The sequence below is a fragment of the Idiotropiscis lumnitzeri genome, chromosome 6, assembly GCF_059441095.1.
Source record: "Idiotropiscis lumnitzeri isolate Australia: NSW breed Sydney's pygmy pipehorse chromosome 6, RoL_Ilum_1.0, whole genome shotgun sequence".
NCBI classification, from domain to species: domain Eukaryota; kingdom Metazoa; phylum Chordata; class Actinopteri; order Syngnathiformes; family Syngnathidae; genus Idiotropiscis; species Idiotropiscis lumnitzeri.
Window position 1 is genome coordinate 2,298,041 of NC_142396.1, and position 18,310 is coordinate 2,316,350.

Genomic DNA, 18,310 nt, shown 5'->3' on the forward strand with positions numbered 1-18,310 from the left:
CATGACGCGCATGCAACGTAACCCGCAACGTTCAAAGCAAAACATGTCAACAGCCGTTGTGAAAAGCTCATTTGCAGGCGCGTTTGAGCGACACACTCGGCGTTTGTACACGGGGGACGTTTACAAACGCAATTAGGCCTTCAAACTTCTTTTGAAACTTAGAAAATCCGATTGATTTTCCCGTCTTTAAATACGAATACTACTTCATTTGTCAGTGCTGAAGTCATTACTTCGAGGACGGTGTCAAACTCATTTTAAATGTCGGCCTCACACTGTACAGTACTTCTGTTTTCTCTCAGCCGCCCGTTATGACTTTGCAAATCATCATCATGCTTTATCGCTATCATATTATTACTACTTGTTCACAATGGCACCTGTATTTCATTATTACAGTGCATATAAAAAGTCTACACACCCCTGTTTTAAATGCTGTGCTCTACTAGAACAGCTGAACTTTAATTGTGAATCAAGGTCACTTTAATGATGGCAGGTGCATCCTAACTCCCAATTAACTTGAGTATGAGCGTGATTGGTTCATTCGGAACACAGCCACATGGCCAGCCAAGAGGGGTGTGTACACTTGTGCAAAAATATTATAGCAGTTCTTTTTGACCTCCCCAAGCTGGAATTTGAAGAGGGTGTGTAGACTTTTTATGTCCACTGATTTTTTTTTTTTTTTTTTTTTTTGAAAAAACATTGAGTTTGGCATCATATGTCATGGAACCAAATATAAGTACAGTGAAGCGCTGCATACTCGCAGTACCGCAGTGGTTGCTTCATCTATTTTCAGATTATTATTTTTTTTTAATTTTTTCCCCCCAAATATATTTTTTTATGTTTGTCAGTTAGTCTTTTGATTATTTATTTATTTTTTGGGCGTTTGGTGATTTATCTGTGTTTCTTCAAGATTTCTGGGAGGTTTAAATTATTATTTTTTTTTTTTTCCAATTTTTGTCAGTACATTTATGTTCTTCACTGATACACACATTTTTGCTTTTGCGGGCTGGCTCAACTCCCATCCCAGTCTCAGAAGAGTGTTGAATTCCAATGATTGATGAATGATGATTTTACATTCATTCCAAGATATTATTCAAGTAAACATCTGTTACAGGCGTCACAAAAAAATAGTCGTTGAAAATGGGATCAATCTCAATTAATTACGCAGTTTTTTGGCGATGCATTAGTTACAAAATGGAATTGCTTGACAGCGCTAGTTAAAACAATCACTTTCACTTTGATGCACTTATGCAATTTAAGCGAATGTTCGTCATCTCTTTAGTTGATTTAGCCACATTTAAACAGATAAAAAATGTGTTGATGTGACCCTGGTAGATTTTCACACATAAAGCGACAATGTTTGCACGGATCTCTCACCTCATCACCCTCGGCGACCACAGCTCAACATTTGACGCCATCCAGTCATCTGTTTTGTATGTCACTTATTTTGTTTAGACTCGACATTTGCAATATTGATTTATTCAATCGGAATTCCCTCATTTATATATAGCGTATATAAATATGACATATCAGATATGACCCGTGTGGACCCCGGAATAGAAAGACACACAACATATGTTTGCACGTACAGATATAGACGTGAATATACTAACTGTGCTGCATACACTCGACTCATGCTTAGAATATACTCCCAAACTATTCACTTTGGTACAGCAAATATTCTGCTTTGAAGAAAAAAAAAAACATAGTTTGCTTTGTGGTCATTCAACACCATATCAAATTAATAGCAAATTATGCTTCCTGTCATCATCATGTTGATGGGTAACGTACTTTTAGAGTCACAGTTTAGAGGTACACGGTTTGATTCCGGCTCCGGACTTCCTCTGTGAAGTTTCTATGTTCTCCCCTGTGTGGGTTTTCTCCGGGTACTCGGGTTTCCTCCCACATTCCAAAAACACGCATGGCGGGTTAACTGAACACTCCAAATTGTTCATCGGTGTGATTGTGAGTGTGAATGCTTGTTCGTCTGTGTGTGGCAACAAGTTCAGGGTCTGGCCGACGGCGACGGTCGAGCCGCGCCTACTGCCCAAAGACATCTGGGATAGGATCCAGCACCCCCTGCGACCCCCTCTGAGGAGAAGCGGAACAGATAATGGATGGATGGATTTGAACTCACACCTTAAGCCCAAATAAAGTTCAGCTGTTCAATTATTGTAACTAACCATATTCATATTTTTGGAACAGCAGCAAATATTTTATTTATTCGATTTTATTTTGATATGAAATATGCAATGATAACTGCTACCTCCGGTTTTAGCGATATGCTTTCATTTTGAATGCAAACTTTCTCTTTAGTGCAGTTCACACGTAGGGTAACTTAACGAAAAGTACGGCCAAGAGTTTCATATTGAGCCTCAGAAAAACTGAGTTCATTTCCTTGCCCCCCCGAAGAGGCAAAAGTTGTGAAAATGGTGTATATAAGTATTTTGTGTTTGTAAATATTGAGTGTTAAATGTGAAATATGTTGTTTGAAATGTGTTCCAGCTCTAACGGTGACTAGGTTCGCGGATTACACGGTTATGGATAAATGTTGAAAAACCACAAAATCATCAGTAAAGTCTCATCCTTGTTCGAAGGGCATGCTACAAGTATGTTTTTCTTGACGTTTTTTTAGCGCTCACACTGACTTCCGGTCCATCTGAAGAAATCATGACGTTGCCGCCGCTTGCTTCACCACGCGACCCGTGGCCCCTCCCCACTTGGGGGTTGCATGTCACATGACCACACTTTTGTGCACCACCTTTTACATCGCTCGTCAATGATTATATTCGTGTGCCGCTTCATTTTTTTTTTTTTTACCACTCATGAAATCCAGATCAGGTAAACTCGCTCACACACAACCAGAATGTTTTTGGTCACACGCGCAACCGAAACGGTCTCATACACATTACTGAAATCTTTTCACATATAATTCTAAATTGCGCTCACATAATACTCAGAAAAGTCTGTTTCCGTAGCACGTATGAGAAGTAATCCTGAAATAAATCCCTTTGGGGCCCTGATAATCATAAGAACTTCTTTCACTCAGTTCTGGCTGTGCATCTCCACCTCATTTATGTGAGTGTGTGTATTATTGACATAGTCTCTCGCCATCGGTCAAGTGGGAGGGCCGCAGTCGTCTCTTCAAGGACGTGAATGGCTGCTTTATGGCTGTGGGCTGATATTGCCCTGCTCCCTAAATTTAAATGTACATACATGAGGATGTGTGAGACACGATGACAGCCAGCTCTGGTGACCATGTCTGCTGAGGAATTTAAATGAACGAGGGATCCGCCATTACCCAAAAAAAATGTCTGGATCGACCAAATATATGCGGTGCACTTGTAGGACTAGGAAAAAAAAAGCCATGAATGCTCACACCATGCTCGCTTTTATAAGACTCTTAATTTGCCGTTAAATCATCAATGAATTTCAGACAGCATGGTGAAATAGCTACCTATGCCGCTCCGTTATGAGGTTCTGGGTTCGATACCGACTCCGGCCTTCCTGCGTGGAGTTTGCACGTTCTCCCCGTTCCTGCGTGGGTTTCTTCCGGGTACTCCGCTTTCCTCCCACATTCCAAAATCATGCATGGCAGGTTGATTGGACACTCTAAATTGCCCCTAGTTGCGATTGTTAGCGCGGTTGGTTGTTCGTCTCTGTGTGCCCTGCGATTGGCTGGCAACCTGTTCAGGGTGTCCCCCGCCTACTGCCCAAAGACAGCTGGGATAGACTCCAGCACCCTCCGCAACCCTTGTGAGGACAAGCGGTACAGATAATGGATGGATGGATTATGATTGCATTAAAGTGCATTACACTTGAAAGTTAAAAGTTGTACGTTTGTAAATGTTCAAAAAGAAGCCATTCAAAAATATTAAACGCGTTCCAACTCATGACCTCTGAGCTCGGGTCAATGTGCTTCCTCACCAGTACACAACAAACACACATAAGTTACTTTTTGTTAAGATTTTGTCCTTGGTGTTGGACTGTTTTATTTGTAAGACATTTATACTTAAATGTGCGACCGTGCATTTCAATGAAGATCATTTAGTTGGTGCCATTTCATGGAGGTCATTCGTTTCGAACAGACCTGCCTCCCTCAGTTTCCTCTTCTCTGGAACACAATAAAGACTCAATTGTGCAAAGGTGCGATGACCTTAAATGATTGCAAGCGCAGTCCGAAAAACAACGGCTTTCATTTGGAATATTGCAGTTTTTTTTTATTTTTTTTTTTACATTACATAATATCCAGTAATTTTTTTCTTCCCTCCACAGATTTGGATGCCGCATAGGCGGTGATAGAGTACGAAGAAGAAGGAGGTAGAATTCACATTACCGGCTTGTTGAGAACACTCACTTCCTTATGTGGCAACACAGACTGGCTTCTCATGATGGGTCGACAGCGTGCCAGGCTCGCATTGGACATACCAGCGAGTTGAGCTGGCATGTGCGTATGTCACTCAAAGAGAAGCAAAAAAATGGACATTAATGTAATGTCTTTCATAAACTAATATTATAATATTGTAATATTAATCATAATTATAATAATATCACTGGCAGTGTCACTATACATTCGCCTGAATCTTGGGATGGATTCAGTTCCTCATACAGTGATGGAGTAAATGTGAGCATGAATGGTTGTCTGTCTCAATATTTGCCGGATCATTGACTTCTGACTAAGTATAGGCAAGTACCGATACCGGGTATTGTATTAGGTCAATATTTTTCTTATTTTAAGGTATCAGGTACTGGATGCTGGTCTCTGATAATTGAGTAAAATAATAATGATAAAAAAAGGATATCAAATAAGTCCTCCTGGGCAGTAGTTGGCGCTATACTGCTGCAGTTTGTCACATCGGGAATCGTCACCTGGGTCAGAAAGAAAAGTCAAAATTGTTTTTCATTGTGTTGAGTATTAAATTGCTAATCATATACTATGATACAATGAAATAAAAACAAAAGTGAAAAAAATACCACCCTATTTCTATATTTTAAAAATGTTGGGCCACGTAGAACGCCAGGGCCGTATTTGACCCACGGGCCGTAAGTTACGCACCCTGGTGATTGTCGCGTGTGCTGCAGTGCACCAGCACGAGACGCTAGGTGGCAGCACCGTCGCGGGGACAGCTATGCTCTCCACCCGGCGGCGGGCGGCCGGGACCGGGAAGAGCAGTGGGGAGCGGGAGGGGTCCGGTGGAGGTCAGCGGTGGGGGAGGATGTTTCCGTCGGTCGGCGTCAGTCGTTGCGGCGGTACTTGGCGGCAGTTAGCTGGCCGCTGACCGGACGTGAACTTGTCTCCTGCTTCCCCTCGGGTCCAATTCGCTCAGGGAGGGGGCGGGAACAAGGAAGTGGACGCAGCGGGGACACTTTGACGACCTTATCGCGGGTAAGTGGCGCTCATTTGAACCCAAGTATTGTCGGTGTCAGCCGACCCGCGGCCAAGAGTAGACGGCGAATGAGTTTGATTTAGGGGTGCGCTTGGGAAAGTGCCACAAAGAACACGCTGCCCCACTGAAGAGACGTTAAGTTGGAGTCCGGAAAGGAAGTTGTGCAGCGTGAACGCTTTCTGTTGTTCCCACGCTCATTCATTTTGGAGCTCAAGCTGCTGCGATCGAATTTTGTGGCTCCGTTTCATGACATTTGCCCCAAAAGTCTGCCTTCACCGCTCACTAGAATGCTCCCTACACTCTGTGTACCTTGCCATCATATTTATAGATTTTTTTTAACGGAATATTTATTGAAACATGGCTCCACAATGATAAATAGTGACGAGCAAAACCACTTTATTTCTGACCAAGTACAAGTACTTGCATCCGAGTACTCTGTTACCAAGAATTGATGCTTGCAAAGCCATGACATCTTGCAATTGTGACCAAAATGTGTTTTGTTTGAATCCAATATTGTCCATGAACTCAATCTGGCACTTGACGCTTCTTTGCCAGTCAGTCCCCCGCCCTCCAGCCGCGATCTGGGTCGCCTTCCGGCCTTGACCCTCCGGCCTTATTCATACAAATTGTCAGGCCCAGACTCTGACCTTGGATTGGGATCTCCCCCGCGTCCCCTAAACACGCTCACCTGATCGAAGCAGGAACGGACAACCGGCGTTTTTGACGCGTTCAGAGGCAATTTTTTTCCTTTGCATATTTGGCCGCAACCACATCACATGCACGAAGGGCTGATTCGTGGGCCAGTCAAAAATCCCTCTCCTTTTTTGTATTCATTTTGATATATTAATATTGTATGATTAATGTTTCGTTAGAAGTTTATTACGTGCAACACTTTGCCACAGCTGCATTTGTTTATCACAGTGCTCTATAAATAAAGTTGAGCTGAAATGTGTCGTAAAAAGGCGTAAAATATTTCCATGTCCTGTTCTGTGCACTTTGGCCTTTAAGCTTATGAAATGGTGTTGTTAGTGTCGTTAGTAAATCAGCCACCAAACCCTTTAATACCGATAACATATTTTCCGTGGGCAGCATTCTTAGCGTGGCAAAGCAATTGGTTGAGTTCTCTGAAGAAAAGCGACCCCGCACAGGATGAGCGTGGTCGATAAGGGCTTGAACGAGTCATTAGCGTTCTTGGTATCTTGAGTTCATGTCGATTAGGAGCGAGCCGCGTTGACATCTTGAGAGTCGGCGTCGTGGGGCTCGTTGCTCTCATCTAATCAAGAGACAGACTGTCTCAAAGGTGAAAGACGAGACACTTACGGCTTTTAATAGTCACGTTTTCGCTGCTTGTAAAAAGTTGGCATTTTTCTGACATTTTTCTGCGTTGTTGTCACGTGAAGCTGGACACCTGACCCTCACTTCTCCCGCTCTGTCGAAAGCAGTTGTCGTGGCCAGCAAGGATTTTCTACTTGACGCCAGACCGTGTGGCTGATGGCTTGTCATTTTCCGAATATGGGAGACCGCGTTGATGTGTGAGAGCACTTTTGCTGGATTCTATGTTCAAGTTAAAGGCCGATGGTGTGACGAGCTTTTTTCTGGTGGTCTCCGTAGCACTTTAATTCTCAGACGTGAGTCCGTTACTTGGAAGGATGTGTTTTATCATGTTTTGTTCTTTTCTTTTTTTTTTTAATTGGCTTTGTGTCGATTTTTTATCTCAAACGTCAATATAACGATGCAGCTCTTTTTTTCTATTTGCTTTCAGGGATCATTCGGGCCGACGTGAGGGCAGCATCATTAGTGTTGCAGTTTTTTTTTGCAAGTATATCATTCCCTCGCTCATGGCCCGCAAATTGACTTGGGAACAGCATTGGCAAGAAGATTTTTTTGTCCCCGACTGTGAGAAGCTTTGTGGCCGCCACACTTCTCCAGTGTGTGAATACAATATACGCTTCAAAAGGCTTCAAGCGGAACATTGCCTGTGCCGTTGCTTCTTTTCAGCAGTGTTGGTGGAAGCAGGCCTTCGTCTGCGTGAGTCGTCAAGAACACATACACCAGTGGTGGACGACCAAGGCCTTCAAGGCCTTCTCTGCTGGCCTAACATCATCAAGAAATCATGATCATATTCTTCACATTGATGTCATATTATATCCTCGTGCTGTATTTTTAGGTGAGGAGTTTTTATCCAATTAGAATTCAGCGAGCTCGTGTTGCCAGGCAGATTTCACAATACCGGTAGCAGTCTGATAACAGTCCGAGGCCTTCAGATACAATCGTGCAGACATCTGTTCTGTCAAAGTCAATGGGTTTTCAGATTTGATAGACAGTTGCGGTAGCCAATCAGATGTCGAGTTGCCTTCTCGCTGGCCTTCTGTTGAAGGTGACAAACGCGTTTTGTGATTGGATACTCACACGTGAGGGGGCGGCGCTATGCGGAATCAACACGCCCGAAAGTCGTAACTGACGATTGGTCGAAAATCTCAATTATATTCTTGCTTTTTTTTAAACCACAATGGCGGAAGGAGGGAAAAGTGTGCATTTAATTGCAGATACACTTGCGAGGACATTTTCAAGACGGACCTTTCGAGAGAAGCTAAGTCGTCCAACACTCGCTCAGTTCTGTGTAAGTGTCTTTCTGTATACTATTTCTCCAGCCGTGGTGTCATAAATGACGGCAATATGAGGCAGATTTATTCAAGTCGGGCTCAGTAGGACTTCACTGAAGGCCTACGGGTGAAATGCACGGCCCGCCACTGACATACAATATCAAGAAACGTGTCCTGTACAACGTAACTGGTACTTTGTTGTGTGTTGGGACAGTGTGTCAGCCATCAAACTTGTCAAACTGGTGCTGAAAAGCAGAAAAACCTTTTCTCAGGCGTCAGTTTTTCAACACTGCTCAAATCAAAACGGGCGAGACTGGCCTGGACAAGCGACTGATATTCTCAGAAATACGGCAAAGCCGAAGCTGTGATGATGATTGCCTCACGAAAGAGGAAGAACTAGGAACAGAAAAAAAAAACAACAAAAAAAAACATGTACAGTGACTTTTAGTACACCCGGTCTGTCTTTGTGTTTCAGTGATTGAGTAAGAGCAGCACAGGGACCTCGTGGATAGCCGGTCTGGAGTTTTAAATGCATCAATGAATAAATATATATTGGATGGGAGTGAATGACTTCCGCATGACCTCTCAAAATTGTTTTTTCCAGCTAATGCAGATCTGAAAAGAACGCTATGGTGACACCAAGGAACGTTTGCGGTCAACCACCTAATTTAGGCGTTGATTCGCCAAGACGGGAAGTGCTAACCTATTTGCGTCTCAGGACACAAGGAAAATGTACAAAACGTTTTTTTAGTCGGCATCATTAAAGTGGCGCCTTCTTTCAGGTATTTACGTACGCTTTTATCACTGCTCGGCGCAGTCAGAAGGGTCCCCTCTCCGTTTAAGGATCACAGGTTGTCGTCAGCTCAAAGCTAAGTCGGGATGACTTATCTTTTGGTTAGCCTAGCTGGTCGGTATAAATTTCCCCCCTTGGTGCGGGCCCCTCAGGTCCCGTCTCTCCGTTATTTATAGGCGCCAGGGTCAGCGGGAGATTATTTGAGATATGTCACTGGAGAAATGGCACAACACAGGCGGACTTCCACCAAGGTTGAACTGAGAACAAGAGAGTGCGGGAGGGGGGAGGAAGAGTGAAGGACATTTTGCACAATCAGCAGGTGCGCTCGGCATTGGGGAGTACGGATGGCTGCAATAATTGATGATTGTGACAAATTCTCTCAATTATATGATAGTGATAGACCGATATATGTGTGTGTGTGTAAATATATATATATATATATATATATATATATATATATATATATATATATCCATACACGTCATTGACATAGATGAACAAAGATTTGTCAGGAATAGAGAAAGATAACAAAGTGAAATTTTATCATACCCCGCGGCACCCTGATGGTCTCTCATGGCACACTAGTTGGGAATTACTTGGAAATAAAAGTGCTGCGTCATGGAGTTAATGTTGCGTGTGTACGGCTAAAAATCTGTTTCAGCCACGAGACTCGCTGGCAGATCAAAGCCAGATTAAATTGTAATCGTCACATGGTTGAAAATCCGGTTTCAGGTATTTTTTTCATGTATGCCTTGTCAAGTCCACTCATCTATTTGAGTGGCTATGTGAGTTTTATTTATTTATTTATTTATTTATTTCTGTTCTGACGGGTGATTTGTCAAAAAAAAAATCTTTTTTCTACCTCTATTTTATCCTGTCTGCTGTTTTTATAGTTAACAAAATGAACAAAAAATGAAAAAAAACATTATTGTTAACAAAATAACAACAGTTTATATAAAAAAAAAACTAACTGAAACTACATCTAATGTTAGAAAACTAAAGTAACTATAAATGTAGAGGAAATGTCCTCTGTTTTCATTTTTGTCAATTCATATTTTTGTCAGCTTTTTTGGGGATTCATTTGAAATGTTATTTCGGCATTGCAGTAAGGAAGGTCAGTTATTTGAGAATTGTAGTTTTTTTTTACTTCATTCCCCAACACTGAGTGAAAAAAACCGAATAAAAACTGAACTGCAACAAAACACTTGAAAAAATCAAAACTAAATAAAAACCAACAAACCTGCTCTAGAAACAAATTAAAACTAAATGTATTTAAAAAACTAATTTCAATGTAAAAAAAATCCAAAACAAAAAATGATGTTCCTGGATTGTCGTTCCCAATTTCGATTTTGTGCCTTTATTATCTTTTTTTTTTTTTTTGCTGTGTCTATTTTTCAGTATCTGTTAAAACATTAAATTCAAATGTCCATCCAAACTCCACTCCAACAAATGTCAACACAGAAGTGAAGCAAATATTTGTCCAGAACCGTTCTTCTTTGAAATTGTCACGTCGTCAGTGGCGCGTATCTTCTACGAACTTTTCTTCTGTTCTATAACTGAGGTTACTCACGCTTTTCTAAATGTGGCAACGCTACTACCTCACACAGTACAGTTGCTTAACTCTTTCCCGCCACGCTTTTTTTGCTTTATGTGGTCGCCAGGGGAGAAAGAACAGTGGTGTGCAGTAGTGCAGTGTGAAGTTGACCTTGTGAGGAACTGCGACCTGTTGTCCTTCAGGGCGGGGACTTAGCTGTCCTAACACAGACAGACCATGTCGTTGTAGAGCCTCGGGCCGCAGTTTCTACCTCCAAGTTCCTCGGAAAGTGCGACAGATCTCTTCTGCGAGAAGATCACAATTTAACCCCGACGTGGACATGTCACACACGTGATGTCTGAATCCTGTGACGGACGGCGGCCGGAAGCCGGAGACGGCCCGAAGCGGGGCAGCGCCAACTTCGCCACCGCCACCCCCGACTCTGACGATGACGAGCCCGACATGCAGCCAATGGAGGCGGACGTAAAGATCGACATGTTCCGAGAAGAAGACGTGGAGGACGAAGACGACGAGTCGGTGAGTCAAAATCTGAGTTTTGTTGGAATCATGGGCGAGGGATGGGACAAAAGAGATTCATATCGAAATGTGATGCGATTACATTTTAATGTTACAGTTACAATAATAACTAAATCATAAAGAATTTTTTCAGTTGATAATCATGTCCTGGTATTGAATAAAAATTTACCTTTTTTAAAATTTAAACTGGATTCAAGTTTATATTAATTTATGGATTTTATTCACTGAAAAGGGCTAATTCATTAATTTATCAAAAAAGTAATTGACGATTAAGGTAATCATTTGTTGCCGCACGTATCGTTGATGTTAGCAAATGTAGCTTACCGCCACTTGTTACATTGTATTGTATAGCTCCCACAAGTGCTCAAGGATTTTATATATATATATATATATATATATATATATATATATATACAGTGGAACCTCGGTTCTCGACCATAATCCGTTCCAGAACCCTGTTCGAAAAGCGAATTGTTCGAACACCGAAACCATTCCTTTGCTGCTTGCACTGACTTTATTTGGAGGCATGATTAGGGGCTAAAACACTTCGTACACCGATATAAAACGCGAGAGCAAAACGCAGCACGTCCGCACGCGACAACAGTTGGTCATAAAGAGAGCAAGAGAGCGATCTACACCCGTACGCCGCTCAGCATCCCACCCTCGCGTACGCACTCACGCGTCGTACTGGCGTTCGAACTCCGATGTTTGTTCGAACTGCGAAGCAAGAATGTCTCAGAGTCGTTCGACCCCAGAGTCGTTCGAGAACCGAGGTTCCACTGTATATATATATATATGTGTGTATATATATATATATCTATATCTATCTATCTATCTATCTATCTATCTATCTATCTATCTATCTATCTATCTATCTATATATAATTTTTTTTTTTTTTTAATACAAATGTTCACAAAAAAAACATGTAAATAATAAACACATTCTTACACGAGCTTCGAATGGCCACAGCGCAACACACAGGCAGCAAACAGCCAGCCGCTACTCTGTGCTAACAACGATCAACTCTCATTTGCTGCCCCCCACGTCACTCACCGGCCAGGCCCCGCCTTTTAAAGTGCCAACACACGATACAAGATGGCAATGTTGGTGACAAGTCTGAATTGAGTCTTGCAACCAATAATCTTTGTCATCATTCCTGCAGTGCACTTCCATAAAGATAAGGATGTCCTTTATTAGTCCCACAATGGGGAAATTTGAAGTGTTACAGCAGCAAAGATATAGATCACACAGAGTCGGCGGCGTAATGTAGCCGTTAATGTATAACATTAGCAGCAGACATTCATAAAAAGCATGCAAATATACACAGTATAAACGTATCTAAGTGTAAGGAAACACTCCTAATGCCTGTCCATTATACAGAGGGGGAAAACACTGTAATGATAAAAACTACTGAATGATTGAAAATACTGCAATGATAAAGATATTACACTGATAAAAGTACTGTAATGGTGAGAGTACTGAAATGACAGGAAAGTACTGCAATGATAAAATATACTGCAATGATAAAAGTACTTTAATGGTAAAAGTACTGCAACGATGGAAAAATACTGCATGTTAGCTTTCTCGTCAATCGTTCCACATGAGGCGTGATTTATGAGAAGTCACGTTCCTTCCCGTCAGCCATCCGAGCGACAGATTGTCGTGGGCATTTGCTGCATGATGAAGAAGTCCAAGTCCAAGCCCATGACACATATCCTGGAGCGCCTCTGCAAGTTTGACTACATCGAGGTGGTCATCTTTCCCGAGGACGTCATCCTGGATGAGCCCGTGGACAAATGGCCGCTGTGTGACTGCCTCATCTCTTTTCACTCCAAAGGTAGCCTTTGCATGAGTAATGTACATTCACGGATATACCCGAAGTATTTCCCTAGTTTTGAGGTTCCAAGTTTAAGTGGTAAATTGTAGAGAATTTTCATTTTTATCGGAAATGTATTAATTCGTACTTCTCACTAAATGGGCTGTCGCTTGTTAGAGTTGAGCAAATATCAGTGTGTGTGTGTGTGTGTGTTTGAATCATAATTTATCATATGCTTGATGGTGATGAGAATTTTTCTACACGCATGATAAATATTTTTAGTGCACACACACACACGCTCACTTACTTGCAGCTAACGTCATCAAATTTCCACGTACACCTGCTCAGACTCAACAAAATACTAAGGCTGTCAATAGATCACATTTTGTAAAATCAGATGATTCGTTTTTTGTGTGTCACATTTGTGCAGGTTTCCCGCTGGACAAAGCTGTGGAATACGCCAAACTCAGGAATCCACTGCTCATCAATGACATCAACATGCAGTATTTCATACAGGACAGGTGCACACACGCACACACACACACACACACACCTGCGCGCGATGGACGGTCGCCGCTCGGTGACGCTTGCACTATATTCCTGGCAGCTACGGCAGACAACTTGGAGAAAATAGAATGGTTGTGAAACAATAGGGACGGTAGGGATGGGCAAATGGGACAGTCTGGGATTTCCGTGAGAAACCTAATCGCCGCGAGTAAAACGGGGTGCATGAAACTAAATCTTGTTGACAGAAAACTTGTATTATCAATCATTTATTGAGCGTCTGTATGTGACCCCGGCGCTGACCCCTGGAGCTGAGCCCGACAGGGGGGCTTGTCTCCAGTCTAGGCCACAACTCTGCTGCAAAAGAAACCTTTGCAAGACTTGATGAGGGAGGAAAAAAATATGTCCAAAATCTCACAATGCACTGCATTTTGGGTATATGGAGCTGACATGTCTTCTGCGAACACAGCTTTGACGTAATCTTACAAATTGTCGTGTGATTGGTACCACAGGAGGGAAGTGTATCGCATCCTCCAAGAAGAGGGCATTGACCTTCCTCGATATGGTGTGCTCAAACGAGACCCAGACAATCCTGAAGGTAAACAGTCGAGATAAATCCGCGTCATTGTAACTACATCGTTGTTGAGAGCGTGCACATTTCAGAATGCAACCTGGTGGAGGGGGAGGACCACGTGGAGGTGAACGGGGAGGTGTTCCCCAAACCTTTCGTGGAGAAGCCCGTGTGCGCCGAGGACCACAACGTCTACATCTACTACCCGACATCAGCAGGCGGCGGCAGCCAGAGACTTTTTCGGAAGGTAAACTAAAGTCGGCATGCATGAAGAAGGTCGGGTTCAATTTTTCAGAACACATTGGGAAGAAGTGTTGATGCCACCTTAAATATTGCAAATTAATCGTTGGAATTTATTCAATCATTCAATCAATCAATAGCTCATTTTCGATCGTGAGAGGGAGAGGGGGAGGGGGAGGGGGAGAGAGAGAGAGAGAGAGAGAGAGAGAGAGAGAGTTTGTTTTGTAAACGTTAAATCAGGATGACAGGAAGCCGTTCTTTTTGTTTTGTTTCTCCGCATCCATGCTGCATATAGATCGGAAGTCGCAGCAGCGTATATTCCCCGGAGAGCAGCGTTCGGAAGACAGGATCGTACATCTACGAGGAGTTCATGCCCACGGACGGTACTGACGTCAAGGTACCGCCTCTGTTCTTGTGCACTGTCTGTGATTTTATTAAAAAAACAAACAAAACAAAACAATTCTATTTCCCTGAATTGTGTTTGTCAGGTGTACACCGTGGGCCCGGACTACGCCCACGCAGAGGCCCGCAAGTCTCCTGCGCTGGACGGGAAGGTGGAGCGAGACAGCGAAGGGAAGGAGATCCGATACCCCGTCATGCTGACCGCCATGGAGAAGCTGGTCGCCCGAAAAGTCTGCCTTGCCTTCAAGGTAAGAGCGTGGATTCCAGCCCTGCTCCATGTCTGCCATTTTGTCCGGTTCGCTATAACCCGTGTTGTGTGCTTGTGACGCCAGCAAACTGTGTGCGGCTTTGACCTGCTCCGAGCCAACGGCCACTCGTTTGTGTGCGACGTCAACGGCTTCAGCTTCGTCAAAAACTCCATGAAGTATTACGACGACTGTGCCAAGGTGCTCGGGTAAGTCTCGCCTGCTTAAATCTCCCGCTTGACAAACTGACACAAATGCGATCAAGCTGCAATAAATTCGCTACCTTGTCAGAGCAAGGACTACGAGTAAGGCTGAGGACAAACAAACTCCTCCCCCAAATTCATGCATCGCTAAAAAATTTCGTCCAGCTAATTTTTTTTTTCTCGCCTGATGATCACTGGCATTTGATTTATTGATTTTTTTACAAGTGTGTGGTAATTCATTGGCATAACCAGCTGACAGCTTTGCGGTTTCGTTGCCTTCTGATTTTTCACGTCGTCCCTCCAAGCACACTCATAAACGTGACGACAACATCCACGCCACGTGTGAACGGAATTCCCTTGGTGCCTAACAAATCATTCCTTGGCGGCTAGAAACAAAAGAAGCGAGCCGTCTGCAAATAGAAATAGAATTAAAGGCAAATTGGCTGATACATTCAGTAATGTTTTTTTTTTTTTTCTTTCGACAGAAACATGGTAATGAGAGAGTTGGCCCCCCAGTTCCACATTCCTTGGTCCATCCCGATGGAGGCCGAAGACATCCCCATTGTGCCGACGACCTCAGGAACCATGTACGTTAGAAAAACAACCAGGCTCAAAATAGATTTGTGATGATAGGAGAATTATAATTTATAAACTTTTTTTTCTCTTTACCAGAAATATTGGACATGGAGCTGTGTGTTTTTATTATTATTTTTTTTTCAATTTACTTGTGGTCCAATAGAGAGCTTATTAATGTCCCTAAATGTTATATTGATTTATTTTTCGAAATATTGGCGCTTGAGCGCTGTGTAATCTGAAAAAAATATTTTCCCTTCTTGTAGAGTTCATTAATGTCAATCGATTTAATTCTTTGGATTATGAAAATGAAAGCTGTTAACTTTTGTTTTTAGTCATGAGCATTGTACAATCTTTTTCCGATAGAGAGCATCTCCCAACTGTCAAGAAATGGATTTAACAGTTTTGATTTTTAAAAGAAACGTGGAACGTGAATAGATTTTCATTCCTGATTTTCATGTTGCATGATGTCTGTGGTTCTGTCATGTTCTCAAATTTCCCCATTGTGGGACTAATAAAGGACATCTTATCTTATCTTATCTTAAAAGCAGGCCGACAATTATGTTGCTGGGCTGTCTGTTTATGCTGCTTCTCTCCTGTCAAGTGAGAGCAGGGAGATGCTTCTGGCGCCTCATTTAACCTCATTTCCTCTCGACACAGGATGGAGCTGCGCTGCGTTATCGCCATTATTCGCCATGGCGACCGCACACCAAAGCAGAAAATGAAAATGGAGGTTCGACATCCTCTGTACGTACTGAACACACATTTAGTATTTCTTTTTTTAAACTTTACTTGCAGTCTAATCTTGATATTGTTTGCTTTTTTTTCTGTGTGGCCACCCACAGATTCTTTGAGTTGTTTGAAAAATGTGGAGGTTACAAGTCAGGAAAGCTAAAGCTGAAAAAACCTAAACAGCTTCAGGTGAGCTGAAACTCTTTTCCCAAACATTTAAAAACTTACGTAGTGGTACCTCGACTTGCAAATTCATGATTTATGAGTTTTTGCAGGTACAGGTACATTTCCAATTAATTTTTTTATTTATTTATTTTATTTTTTTCGCGGGCAGAAATGTCTATTATGGCAATAAATGGTGACCGCAGACTTCAAAACCGGCAGCAGATAGAGAACAATTCTGCAAAAATGAAGAAAAAAAAACGTCTTACTGAGTCACTTAGTTGTGTTACTCGTCTTTGTCTATTATACTGTACGACTGTCTGTATCGTATTGGTGGCCTTGGGGTGCCCACCAGAAGGTGCAGGATGACAAATGGATTACTTAATTCTTTACATTTTATTTATTAATTATTTATTCAAGTGAGATTTCTCTTATTTGTGCGACTGGAACTGATTAACGGCTCATTTCAGTGGGAAAAGATTTGAGAGATGGGTATTTTGATTTACGAGCGTGGAAAATAGAACAAATTGAACTCCAAAGTCAGGGCGCTTTCCCGTATGAACTCCCGCAGGCAAAGTTTGAAGTAACATTTCGATATTCTCGTCTGCCATACGAGTGTTGAAACCTCGAAATAACAGGGTCCCTCTTTGCAGGAAGTGCTGGACATTGCTCGTCTGCTGCTGCTTGAACTTGGCCAACATAACGACTGTGAGATTGAGGAGAAGAAGTCCAAACTGGAGCAACTCAAGACCGTCCTGGAGATGTGAGAACACGCACACACGCACACGCGCCAAGTCTCTGCCGCCCTCCTTGCTCATGCTCGCATCAATTCAGCTTCAAACCGTCGCTGCACTCAAGTCTGCCCATCATTCTCCATCTTTCATTCTCAATTCACTCATTTAGCGTCTCATGTTCATCTTCTCTTCCCTCCTCTGCCTATCCCTCCTTCTTTCTCCTTTCCAAAAGGGAATCCAGTTTGATTGACACTCAGTACGCACACTCTCCCTTTTCATTTTATTTATTTTTTTTTTTATTGACTTCCCTCTTTTAGCCCACCTGGCGTGCAAAATATTAGGAACGCGCACGCGCCCGTTGATGTTCGCCCGTCTCCTTCTTGAACATCGTTAGCATACTCGGGACTGTTCCTAATATTTCTGTACAGCATCACCTCCATTAATTCCATCTCATGTTTGGCCTTTAACAGGACACACATAAAGGCAGCCACGGGACATGCACATGTCAAATGTGGACGTGTGTAAATCAACAATGTGTGTGTGGTGTGGCTGCGTGTGCATGCGGTCTTCATGACGTGTCACTTGAAGTCTAAATCAGCTAATTGCCATCTTTCATCTCATTCTTGTGTACGACACAAGTTATCTGCGTTATTTATAATTATCGACGTGGCAGAGAGCAAAGGTCCAAAAGTCATTGCAGAATAAAAGCAGCTTTTATGCCACTAAAGGACTTTGTGTAAAGGTCTGGTTGTAAAAGTTGGGGAAGTGATAAACGTGCACGGCATGTTAGCTTGAATACAACACAAAGCAAGAACGCGATTGATTTGAAAGTATGTCTGACCCCAAAATAGGGTTGCAACCATCCAACTTTTTTTTCTTTTTTTTAGATAAAGTATAAGCACAAATACTTACATTGGGTACTCGCTGAATTAATTTTTTTTAATTCAATATATTTTTAACAAAGCATTTCAATGGATGTGACTTAGTTTCCCACATGGCTGGCATGACTCCTACTTCACTTGCCCTTAAGATTTAAGTCACGCCGTAAAAGGGTATCAATGACATGGTATCGGAGCATTTTTTTTCAAATAAGTGAACAGACGTGTACGATCGTCATTGTTATCCGAGGTGCATGTTCGAGTCATGATGCCAAACTCCTTCTGACTTGCGCTCAGATGGAAAAGGGAACCTTTTGATTTTCAAAACACCGACCCAACTCACGCTGTTTGACGGAGCTGAGCGCTGTGCAGATTCCTTGTTGTCAAGTTCACGTCAA

General features: G+C 42.5%; 1 protein-coding gene across 10 annotated transcripts in view; it reads left to right on the forward strand.

The window, feature by feature from the left end:
* The first annotated feature begins 5,201 nt into the window (after positions 1–5,201).
* ppip5k1b (diphosphoinositol pentakisphosphate kinase 1b) overlaps positions 5,202–18,310 on the forward strand; it is a 32,462-nt gene continuing 19,353 nt past the window's right edge. For 9 of the 10 annotated variants that reach the window (XR_015844045.1, XR_015844046.1, XR_015844047.1 and 6 more), the window contains exons 1-13: positions 5,202–5,383; positions 10,564–10,851; positions 12,494–12,689; positions 13,099–13,189; positions 13,685–13,770; positions 13,836–13,990; positions 14,279–14,380; positions 14,472–14,633; positions 14,718–14,839; positions 15,319–15,420; positions 16,067–16,153; positions 16,252–16,327; positions 16,954–17,063. Coding sequence is in view for 7 of the 10 variants with exons in the window: in XM_088298220.1 (XP_088154346.1) it covers positions 10,669–10,851; positions 12,494–12,689; positions 13,099–13,189; positions 13,685–13,770; positions 13,836–13,990; positions 14,279–14,380; positions 14,472–14,633; positions 14,718–14,839; positions 15,319–15,420; positions 16,067–16,153; positions 16,252–16,327; positions 16,954–17,063 (1,472 nt within the window). In the remaining 3 variants the exon portion in view is untranslated. Of the gene's footprint in view, positions 5,384–10,441; positions 10,852–12,493; positions 12,690–13,098; positions 13,190–13,684; positions 13,771–13,835; positions 13,991–14,278; positions 14,381–14,471; positions 14,634–14,717; positions 14,840–15,318; positions 15,421–16,066; positions 16,154–16,251; positions 16,328–16,953; positions 17,064–18,310 lie in introns of all 10 variants that reach the window. The other variant, XM_088298221.1, reaches the window with a different exon arrangement.